This window comes from Benincasa hispida, chromosome 9, assembly GCF_009727055.1.
Source record: "Benincasa hispida cultivar B227 chromosome 9, ASM972705v1, whole genome shotgun sequence".
Classification (NCBI taxonomy): domain Eukaryota; kingdom Viridiplantae; phylum Streptophyta; class Magnoliopsida; order Cucurbitales; family Cucurbitaceae; genus Benincasa; species Benincasa hispida.
This window is the reverse complement of record NC_052357.1, coordinates 17,569,844-17,582,030: the sequence shown is the minus strand read 5'-3', so window position 1 is coordinate 17,582,030 and position 12,187 is coordinate 17,569,844. Positions and strand designations below refer to the sequence as shown.

General features: G+C 29.2%; 2 protein-coding genes across 6 annotated transcripts; one reads left to right on the top strand and one right to left on the bottom strand.

Moving 5' to 3' along the window:
- The first annotated feature begins 966 nt into the window (after positions 1-966).
- LOC120084588 (gibberellin 2-beta-dioxygenase 2) lies at positions 967-3,540 on the top strand. Its single transcript, XM_039040396.1, has 3 exons — positions 967-1,341; positions 2,606-2,975; positions 3,295-3,540. Exons 1-3 carry the CDS (start codon positions 968-970, stop codon positions 3,538-3,540), a joined length of 990 nt encoding a protein of 329 aa, XP_038896324.1. The 5' UTR covers position 967.
- Positions 3,541-3,692: 152 nt separating this feature from the next.
- Positions 3,693-8,138, bottom strand: LOC120085361 (DNA-directed RNA polymerase III subunit RPC8). 5 transcript variants are annotated; one of them, XM_039041305.1, is made up of 9 exons: positions 7,998-8,138; positions 7,483-7,645; positions 7,289-7,384; positions 6,419-6,506; positions 5,837-5,921; positions 5,651-5,714; positions 4,879-5,016; positions 4,525-4,661; positions 3,693-3,923 (listed from the first exon to the last, which is right to left on the bottom strand). In XM_039041305.1, exons 2-8 carry the CDS (start codon positions 7,591-7,593, stop codon positions 4,557-4,559), a joined length of 687 nt encoding a protein of 228 aa, XP_038897233.1. In that variant the 5' UTR covers positions 7,594-7,645; positions 7,998-8,138; the 3' UTR covers positions 3,693-3,923; positions 4,525-4,556. The 5 variants fall into 5 exon arrangements, with proteins under 5 accessions (XP_038897233.1, XP_038897235.1, XP_038897234.1 ...); XM_039041307.1 differs by having other exon boundaries at positions 7,993-8,108; XM_039041306.1 differs by having other exon boundaries at positions 7,969-8,083.
- Positions 8,139-12,187: the final 4,049 nt, after the last annotated feature.

Here is a 12,187-nt window from a genome sequence, read left to right as displayed (position 1 = left end):
GTAAGAAATATGAGAAAATATACTCAACTTTCGAAAGCTAAAAACCAAATATGAAATGGTTACCAAATAGGGTATTTAACATTTTTAAATAATATTTAAAATCTAAGATGAACATATCATTTTTCACATCATGAGAAATCAGTTAAAGAGGTTGTTGGGATGTGACTATCAATTTTAAATTGTTAGACGTAAGAGAGAAAATTGTATAAGTATTTAATTTGAAATTTGCATTTAGTGATTATTAGAAGTTTTGTTCTACAATACCAAAACTAATAAGATTGTTAGAATGTCTTGAATCTATTATTTACGATATTGGTCTCTTGGTCTTAAGGTTGGAGGAGTGTATTGTATAAACTATTAAACTCTACTAGCGCTTCTTAACATATAATCGATATTTTTTCTCTAATAATAAATTGCCCTCTCCCTTTACCTTTGGATATAGCTAACACATTATTAGTAAATAACGTAAATTTTTGTGTTGATTTCTCCATTCTTTATGCTTTATTGCTTTTTCCGATTGTCAATTTCATACCAAGATAAATAAAGTCACACTGAATTGAATATAACTCGACTTATATACAGATATATTTACGTTCAAGAATTACGTGGTTTAAATCCCATACTTTTATTATACTTAAAAAAAAAAAAAAAAAACTCACTAACTCATTTAAATAAATAAATAAACTTACAATTCAACATCTTCCTAATAGTCTAAAAAAAAACTATTCTTATCCCAAGTTGTGCTTTAATTTAATTAAACTCACAATGACCATTACTATAATAAAATAAAAAAATAATCAAAATAAAAGAAACAATCACAACTCTCTTCTCTCTCTTTTTTGTCTCTCAAAAGTCTTGTATAAATACAAGGTAGCTCCTCCTTCTAACATGGAATACAAACCAAAGCTTTCATCAAATCTCTTCATCATAAAACCTTAATTCTTCCAAAAAAAAAAAAGAAAAAAGCATGCCTTGTCCCACAGCCATGAGGACCAAGAAAACCAAAGCTGTTGGAATTCCCACCATAGATCTCTCCCAAAGCAGAGCAATAACTTCCAAATCCATTGTTGAGGCTTGCCAAGACTTTGGCTTCTTTAAGCTCATCAACCATGGAGTCTCTGATGATGCCATTGCTCAGCTTGAAAGCCAAGGATTTGATTTCTTTGAAAAAACCGCCCTCGAGAAGCACTGCGCCGGTCCCGCCAACCCGTTCGGCTATGGCTGCAAATCCATCGGCCCCAATGGCGACATGGGCGACCTCGAGTACCTTCTTCTTCGCTCCGACCCTTCTTCCATTCTCCAATGCTCCCCTTCTATCTCTAACCACCCTCTTACTTTCAGGTTACCTTTTATATTTTTAAAATGCTTTTAATAAGTCCTTTTTTTTTTTTTTTTTAGTTTTTTTCTTAATTTCACAAACTATTTATTTTTTTATGTAAATAAATGGAGAAAGATATTTCTAAGAGTTCATCAGTAAATCTTCTAAAAAAACCCCATTAATATTCATTTCTTGTTTAAAAATCGATTTTTGAATTTTTTGAACTTTTTTCTTTTGTGGGTTAAATAATTCCCATTGGAGAATGCATCTTCATTTACGAGTCAAACCACTTTGCTTTAAAAGCTGCAAAAATTCATAATTTATAATGTCAAAACGACATTTTTCTTCATGGAAAAAAGGACAATATTTTATCTAATGACACCAATATTTTTTTTTTTTTTTGAGAAATATAATATACATTTGGTCGTTATCAATGGAAAAACATATAATATTATTAGAATATGTATATAATTATATTATATAGAAAAAATAGGGGAAGGGACAACTATTTTACTCTAGATATGAATCATATGATATAATTTAATCGTCAATATTTTATATATTGTAAAAAGTTTTGCATAGGTTGGATAATGATTTTACATTTAATAATTGTGCCTCAAAAGTGAATTTTGTTTATATATAAGTTCTTTTTTATATCTTAAAAGTCAAGTGGTAGCTACAAACCACTCGAATCATTTTTTTTAATCAACATTAAAAATCTTTGCGAGCTTGATAGTATAATAGATCGATTTTCTAGTCATTTTTTTCAAAACTCTTCTATATTTGAAATATGTCTTACTAGAAGGATAAAAAAAGAGTGTTATGGTTGAAATAATTCATTTGCAGAGTGATTTTCAAAATATTTATGTTTTCTTCAATTTGTTTATTAAATTAGTTTTAAAGAATAAAAATCAAATAGTTTTTTATAAACATCTAAATGATTCTTACTTGCAATTACTAATTTCAAGTTTATGCTATTTACCTACAATTAGTTTTATTCATTTTTTATTATATATTTTTTAACTAAAACATGCGATAAGAAAAGGTTTAAATACTAAATAAAATGACTTTTGATATTTAAACATCAAGATGATTGTAAATAAATATTTCACAATATTTGAAAATGAGTTACTAACATTAATAGTTCTATTGATATGTATTTGAATGTTTGTTTTGTCGATATATAACCATTCGAAAAATTGATTTATTTGTCAATTATATCAAAATGTGAAGTTTTTTAATTTATAAAAATATTGACATATCAATTGATACTTTAATTTGTTGCAGCCATGTCGTGAATGAGTATGTTAAAAGCGTGAGAGATTTAGGATGCGAAATTCTTGATTTGGTGACTGAAGGTCTATGGTTACCAAACAAGTCTGTATTCAGTAATCTCATCAGAGACGTCCATAATGATTCAGTTTTGAGGATTAATTACTATCCTGGTGTCAAGCACACTGAAAATTGGGATCTTTCACCAAAATCCTGCCTTTCAAATAATAGAATTGGATTTGGGGAGCATTCTGATCCTCAGATCTTGACCATCTTGAGATCCAACGATGTCAATGGCCTCCAAATCTCCTTGCAGGATGGGATTTGGGCGCCTGTTTGCCCTGACCCATCTGCATTCTATGTCTTGATTGGTGATGCTTTTCAGGTAAACATATGTCAATTCGTTTATTTATTTTGTATTTTGAGAATACCTAATGTTATGATTTAGTTAAGTAGTGACAAAAAGTTGACATAATACTACTTTTAAGTTTTTTTTTTTTTTTTTTCTATCATATAATTAAAAAAACACAAGTATTATTTGAAGCTACGACCATAACATGTCAACATCATCTTTTTCATTATTAGTTAATGGAAGACAAGCATTTGAAGGCGCATGTATTTAGGATTAGAAATGCCAAGCTACAAAATAGCTTCAAAAGACGAATGGACAATTTAAGATTTGTTGTCTTTATTTTTTATCATAGGCAATGACAAATGGGAGATTTGTAAGTGTGAGACATAGAGCAATGGCAAACAACTCAAAGAATGCAAGAATGTCAATCATGTACTTTGGGGCACCACCATTGAATGCTTGGATTGCACCTCTATCAGAGATGATGCTACCAAATGAACAATCTTTATATAAGCCTTTCACTTGGGCTCAATACAAGAAAGCTGCTTATTCTCTTAGATTAGCTGATTCTCGTCTCGATCTCTTCAAAACTTCGTAATAATTATAATTACTTATAATTCGATTAGGTTAAAGCATAATCTTAGGTAGAGTTTAAAATAGCACATTCTTGTACATAATTTATGTATTTGGATTGTTGTAATTTACTTTTTGTATAGTGAAAATTTCATACTGTTGAAAAAAGAGTTCGATTAGATCTCACTTCTGATCTCTGATGTTCAATGTTATTCCGTAAAGTTCGAAACATAAAATGTCAATATATTTGTTTGTGAATGCCCATAATTGAACAAAAATTAGATACAACTACACAAGAATGACTTGCTGCCAATCAATGCCAAAACTTAGTTACAATCCCATCTTAATGTACCAATTTGTTCCATTAAAAGAGCAGTAAAGTTTGCAATCTGCTCATCTCCTACTCATCTGATAAAGAAAGAGAGAATAATTAGTGAATCAAATTTGATATTAAATTTTTAATTGCATCAAACTAAACTTTGAATTCAAATAAGTGGTAAAATAAACACTCAAATATTATACTTCAAACTTGTTTGTCTTAACTTGATTTAGTCATTTTAGTGAAGGTTTAAACATTATTGTTTGCTTGGTTTTGTTGTAGAGCATTGAGAAATTATATGGCTAGATTTGACCTGCAATGTAATTATGTAATAGATATTTTTGTCTACCATTTTTTATAACTTCAATTTAGAAAAGGTATGAAGTTTAAAGGTTTATTTCATATACTTAAGGTTTAGATGCTATTTTAGCCCTCGTACTCTCAACTTTGATTAATCTTGATCTCTAAAAATATCCTTTTTAGTAAGAAGACATTTTTAAACTACATGAACCAAAACTACTCAAGTAGTATTTAAACCTAAACCTATAATCAAAGTTAATTAACCAACGCTACTAAGTACTAAAGTGAATATCGATTTTCTTTTTTTTTTTTTTGCTTGGTCATACGTGACTATCATGCCTAGGCCAAATGATAATAACGTATAATACTAAGTTATGAATGAATAAATACCAATTTGTCACAAAAACAAAATGGGTAGTATCTTAGGAATTTTCCTCATCCTCATCCTCAGCCTCGACCTCATCCTCGACATCTCCACCACCTTCCCACCATGAAATAGGACCCAATCCATCATGGTCGATTGTTGCCTACAAAAAAAAAAAAAAAAACAAAAAAAACAAAAACAAACAAAACAAAAAGACGTTATTAACAAAATAGTTGCTATGTAATGGGATGCATAATATTGCTATTGTGTTGAGACCCTACACTACAAATCAGCCTTCCTTTGAGAAATGCTACAAACACAAAAACACATTTATCAAAAAGATAAGTAGAGGGAATAGAAGTTGAGAGTGAGTGACATACAGTAATAAGCATGGGAGCAAATGCTTTTACATTAATATTCTCTCTTGGTTGCTCCTCCATTAGAAATTTTGAATCTCTCTCTTTTGGTTGCTCCACTGGGATTGCAGGGTAATCTATGCTGTGTATTTTAAATCTTATCTGCCATTTCCAAAAACCAAAACTAAGCATATGGACGATCTCCAAAAATCCAATTCTAACATACCTAAGAAACACAAACACAGACATAGGATACAACATGATGATTTGCCAATTTTTTTTTAAAAAAATAGCATACGGACTATACACTCTTTTTTATTCCAGCCTTTTATCTTTGTTTAAAAAAATGGACTTTCTTTTTGTCTTAATAACATATAATTGATTTGAGCTTTAAATTTGAGTCTAACATAAAAGACTGGACAGTTTTCTCTCAAAAAAATTTTCCCAACCATGTCCAAGAAGTATTCCAGCCATGTCCCCACAAAAAATTGTGTCAGACACGTGTCTAGAGCGTGACCGATAGACACTTTTCCTAAAATGAAGTGTTGTGCTTCATAGAACGCAACATTATCACTATACAACAATATACATCATATACTTTTTCCTTCGTGTTTGTGCTTATTATATTTAGATTCTTAAAAAACTACTACGTTTTCAAAAAGAAAGAAATTGAGTAGGTCTTTTGCAAAGCTTCAAAACAAAACATTTCAAAGTTTAAGGACTTTAAGGGCCCAAATTAAATAAGTATAAAAGTAAAGGACTAACACTGGATTTAAACCTATAATAATTGACAAACCTCGTCAGTTTCATATATGTCGCACGGTACGTCTTGATATTCCCACACCCATCTGAGTTTTCCACTGCAATCCTCGCAAAAACAATAGTCACAGATAATACTTTAGATAAATCAACAATAAAAATTATCATTCAACATCCATTTATATTTTTAGTTGGTGGTTGTGAGTTGCACAGGGGGCATTACCCATTATTTAGATCTGGTTCGAATTTAGATCCAGAGGGAAGAAGTTCGACAGGAACATTAATGTCCTCGAAAAATCCAAGTGATACTGCAAAATTAGCATAACATCCATCAACACCATGCTAAATTTATCATGTTGTTGTATTCATAAAGCAAGAATGAGAAAAGTTTAAGGTTACTCCTAAAGACTTAGAAAGAAGTGACGCAAATCTAAATATCCAAGTTAACATAAACCCAAACAAAAATTTCAAGCATGTTATTGATCATCAACACAAAAACCTAACAAAATAGCATGACCATTGCCAAGAATTGAGAATATAGATCTAGACCGTTGAATCAATCAGCAAAACAACAACTCATTAGGAAATCAAAGACAGAGCTCTTATGCTAATCACAAATGGACCAAATGCCTCGAAAGCCTTATACAAAGGAACTAATCCTGAACATACACTTAATAGGAAGAAAAATGTGATGAGATTCAAAGTGTTAGACTAAGACACTCGAGTCAAAGAAGAAAAAAATCGTGATAGAGAAATATACATTCTGAAAGAAAGTTTGAAAAAAAAAAAAAAGACATTTGCATACTTCGCAAACCCTTTGCATTTGATTCTTTAACTTTCCCAATAATTACCTCCCCCACGAATGGACGAAACACAATCAACGTGAACACAACCTGCCAAAATATCCACACATAACACTCAGGACCTCATATTTCCAATGAGTAAGTAAACCCTGATGTAGTGTTGACAAAAAACTATGATTTCAAATGACAAGAATACTGAAAAGACAAATAGTTCATAAGATAGGTAGATAAAGAAGAGGCCAAAGTCTATTGATTATGTGATTTTGAATTTACATGTTGAAGAACCAAATGATGCTCCTTTTGTACTTGATAATTGAAGTATACCTTACATGTTAGATACCAAAAATAGATTTTTTTTTTTTGGATATCCGTGAGTGATTAAGCCGGCCTACGCACACCTCGATAATTTCATGAGATTACCCGCCTGACACCACAACATTTAAGTGCTAAGGAAACTTGTAGGATATTAAATCATAGGTAAGTGGTCACTATGGATTGATCAAACTTATTCACTCTACGTTCTTTATTAAACTCTACGTTCTTTATTAAACGCTGGACCCTTTTTGACCTACCAGAATTATAATTATATCATATATGCACTGACACTAGGTAACAAAGAAACTTCAATGTAATGGTTCAATCTTTAAAGATATATGCAGCAATGCAAGAATATATATATATTTTTTCTATAAAAACAATGAAGAAAAAAAAAAGAAAGAATACAAAGACATAAAAAAATTTTAAAAAAAAAACCCATAACACCTTTGAGGAAGGGTTTCCAACTAAGTAAAATGTTACCTAAAAATTTCGAGACCGACGCCCAAAGAGAGACGTGAAACCTCACTAAGGACCACACAGCAATGCAAGAATACCTTGTATGTTGCAGCACCATCGCTGGGAAAGATAAAGCCCCCATCGACCGATCTTATATCATAAACGGAAATACAGAGTCCCAAGTTTGCAACCACCTTCATGACAAAGCTCATCTCAGTAAAAATGTTGATCCCAAAGCACATAGTAAATTAAAGAGGGTTAATCAACAAGTTTACATACAAAATTCACTAACCTTATCTAGGAATAGTTTCTCCAGCTCACCCTTAATAGCATCAAGGATAGGTAGATGAAGCAAGTTCGGAGGCACACGTAGTGTGTGCTCAATTCGGCTAAGATAGAACATCTGGATGTTCTCTAAGGCTAATAATTCCAATCAAAACACAATTCTTGAGTCTCTGAATAAAGGAAACCAATGCAAAACATCAAATTTGGAGCAAGGCATAAATAGCAATGGGAAAGGGAAATTTTAATCCATACTACCTAATGTATAAAACAGAAACAAAATTATCCCACAAGAACTAAACCCAAATAATTAAAATTGCAGAAACTCAAAGAGCCAAATGTATCAAACGTGAGAAGGGAAAAACTAGAGAGACGAGAAAACGAGAAATCACTAAAAACTTCAAACAAAATGTCACATAAATAATCAAATGAGAACCAAGTAATGTACAGAGAAAGCAGCAGGCAGATCCATTCAACAAAAACAGAGAGTTCATACCAAAGTATAAAAACAGAGGAGAACCTTACAGTTAAACAAGACAGCAATCAAATTCAAATATTGAAGAAACCCAGAAATTTAAAAAGATTCTCAGAATTCAGCCGCTAGTTCTTCTCTTTAGGGTTTTTTTTTTCTTCCTGTCCTTTTTTACGGTTTTTTTTGGTTCAAAGTGGCCTGAGATTTTGGGCTAGATGAATGGATTGGGCCGAGTTCTTATTATTAGATTTACATTTTATTTTAGTGCATGAAATTTGAATATTGTTCAATTTTGGTCTTTAAAATTTAAAAAACATTCATTTTAGTTCCTAAACTTTTAAAAATGCTTTATTTTTAGTCTCTGCTATTAAAATTATATCAACAGAAATATTAGGAGGCTTATATTTTTGTATGACTATGCTCTATAAGTATTGGACAAGATGAAAGTGAAGTAAAATATCAACAATTAATACGCTAAAATACTGAAGGATCAAAATTTTGAACTAAAAATATCTTTTAGATTCTTCTGTTTTGCTACCTTATTCAAAATTAAAACTCTAGATTTCTTTAGCTTAGCTAACTTATTTGGTAGCCTAACCATCCAAAAATCCAAATCACCTCATCATTTTGTTAAAGAGTTAACAAAATCTTAATATAGTAAGGACCATAATAAGCACTTTTTAGAAGTTTGGAGACTAAAACTAACAATTTTAAAAATTGAAGGACCAAAATAAAACAATATTCAAAGTTCAGGGACTAAAATGAACATTTTTAAAAGTTTAGGACTAAAATAGAAGATTGTTCAAAATTCATATACCAAAATAAGATTTAAACTTTATTATTATTATACGGGAAAAAAAGTTTCTATTTAGTTCCTAAATTTTAAAATGTTATGTTTTTATCCAATTTATGAGGTTACTTTTCATTTGATCTACTAGTCAAGAAACAGGTGCATAACAATGTGAAATCTTGTAGTCTTTATTAAGAAACTTTTAAAATATTGATGATTTTTAAAAATAGAAAAATAAGGGAAATTATTTACATAAAATACTAAAATTTATTCTTCTTTGATAGAGACAAGTCTACCAACGACTATCAGTGATAAAAACTGATAGAAGTCTATCATTGATACTATGTGATTGAAGTTGATAGAAGTCTATCTGTGTTTATCAGTAATTTTTTTTCCTATTTCTATAAATAGTTTGACATGTTTTCTATCTGTGAAAACTTTACTTAAAATATAGTGGATTTTTAGCATGTATCAAATAAATTATTATATTTTTGTTTTAATTACTATAAACTTTTAAGAGTTAGTAAATGTAGCCATTTTTATTATCGTATTTTTTATAAACAAATTATTTTATATTGTACAGCACAAAACAAATTTTTTTTTTTGTTAGTAACTACTTGAAGAGAATGACAAAAGAAAATTTTATGAAAATATTAAGAATTAAATAGTAAGACAGATGTTATCCTTTATAGCCCCTTAAAATCTTGTAGTTGTATTTTTTTTTTTTTTTTTCTGAAAAGAATCTTGTAGTTTTAATTTAAAATAGCAAAACATATTTAGTTTTTGTCTAAAGATCATTTTGAAAAATTTTCATATATACCATTTAAAATATTGAGATTATATTTTAATTTTAAAAAACCAATACAATACATGTAAAATTTTGATTTGAAAACTAATCATTTTTTTTTTTTTTGGAGTTATGTAGTCTCAATTTTCTTAATTGAAATCTTTATTCTAAATTTTAAGTAATTCAAGATTCTAAACTAATTTATGCACATGCTTATAATTTAAGCTTCTGAACTTTCTTATATACAAATTTACTTTATTTACTTCCATACTTGTCTCTTTAAAAGATTATGTATTTTCCCTTCTAAATTTTAGCTATGTGAGATATTTTTTTTACTTAAGAACATAATCAAACACTTTATTTTTTTTTTCCTTTTATATATGTATTTCACACCTACATGAAAAGAAGCATTTGTTCGATATGTAATCACCACCTCTGAGTAATCACATTCCGCTGGCATCATATGCATCTCATTAAACACATATACTCGAAGAGTTGTATCGTGTCAATACCAATTTCACATATTCTACATAGAACTTTAATTTGAAATATATAAATATATTTTTGTGAGTTGAAAATTCGAAAGGTCACATTTATTGTCTTTTGAATTGAAAATTAGAAAGACTCGTTTTATAGACAGAAGGTAACATATAAATTTATTAAAAATAAAAAGGGCAAAATAAGTATATAAAACCACCCCCTTATAGACCCTTTTATATCTAGAATATATTTAAAAAAACAGAGTAAATATGAATCTTAACAAATCAATGCAGATACCTTGTTGCCATAATGCCTGAGAAATGCCAGAAAGTCCTATCCAAATACATTGATTATTCGCCTTTTCTACTAAGAATCAAATAAAAATTAAAATTATTCCTAAAAAATAATGAAAATTGCTAAACAAAAATACAAAAATATGCCTTTAGAAAAACATCTAAACGACAACAACCAATTCGTTACTCCAACACTTTCTAAAACATTTACAATACACTTTCGAAAATATTCACAATGTCGTAGGTCGTTGCCTCTCAACACCTACTCAATGTAAGTTACAAAAATTCATCTTATTAACTAAAGTAAAAATTCTACTACCATTAATATTTTCTCCAAAAAGAAATTCAAACAAAAATAAAAGAGAGAAAAGAGAACCTGGAATTATTGTTTTGAAATTCAACCTTAAATTTTCATTTTGGAACTCGGTTGCATTAATGGTGAAACAAATTTTAGAGCCATGTGCACTCTATAGAAATGGGTGCTTACGAAGAGAGAAAAAAGGTTATTGTAGAAGGGATGGAAGCACACTAGCTAGTTCCATTTCGATCTTTGGTAATTTAGAAATGGTTTCTTATGAACAATTGAAAAAACTAAAATCCTACAAATACTTAAATAAAAAAAAAAAAAAAAAAGGTTAGAATGGTTATTGTAGAAGGGATGGAGCCTCTTTGTAGAAGTGTGCTCTGATGAAAGAGTTTGATTGATGAGATATCTACCAGCAGAGTTGTAATTGAAAAGATATTTAGGGACAAAATGGAAATTGTAAAAATTTGTAAGGACAAAAAGAGAAGAGAAAATTTCTCCCCTTATTGCCTATTTTAACATAGTATAGATAAGTTTTAAAATATTGTATTTTTTCAGTTTCGAGTTTAATTTCCATTTGGTTCCTTCATTTTCAAAGTCGTAAATAAAACTTTTAGTCTTCATTTTTTTTAATGGCTTTTAGTCTTTCATGTTAACTTTTTATTAATTAATTTTAATAATTATGCTGTGGATTTTTAGTTAATTTTAATAATCACAGTAATTAATGAGAACTAACTTAATTAATTAAATTAAATTTAATAAATTTAAATTAATTAATAAAAAGTTAATAGAGAATGACAAAGTGGGAAATAGCGAAATTCAAGGATATAAAATTATAAAATTTTGAACCTTATGAACTAAATGAAACATAAACTCAAATTTTAAGATAATAAAATAACATTTTGTTTTGGATTCCAGTAGAAACTAAACACTTCTTGTAAATAAATAAATAAATAAACTAAAACATTTAAAAATTTAGAAAGCAAATGAAAACTATAGAAAAACTTATGGGTTCTTTCGGTTTTCATTTATGTAAATAGTACCTTTTTTAAAAAAGGAAAAAACTTATTTTTGGATTCTTTACTAATGAGATGATGTCAACAAGGGGTGAAAGTACTCTTTTACCCTTAATCATCTGTAGCTTAAACATATAAATAGAGATATACAGGTGGATCATGTTTAATCGATAATCTAAATGGTCTGTAATAGATGGAAAGACTGGATACCTTATCATTGTCACAATACGAATACGACCCACTTTGTAGATGTTACTAGGGGTGTTCGTGGGTTGAGTTGGGTTGAAGGACTTTTTAGACCCAACTCAATTCTTCGATTTGTTAATTTCTTCTACCCAAATGACCATTATTAAAAAATGAACCCAACCCAACCCAACAATGAAACATTCAGGTTGGGTTGTTCGGGTTAATTGAGTTATTTATTTAAATTTATGTTCTAAAAACAAGATGTACGAGAAAATTCGATTTAGTTATTGTCATATATTAAATCAAGATTTAAATATAATTTCAATTTATATAATGAATTTTTTTCCCAAAGTGCTAAAAAAACTACTTTTAGGCCTTATTAGAAAA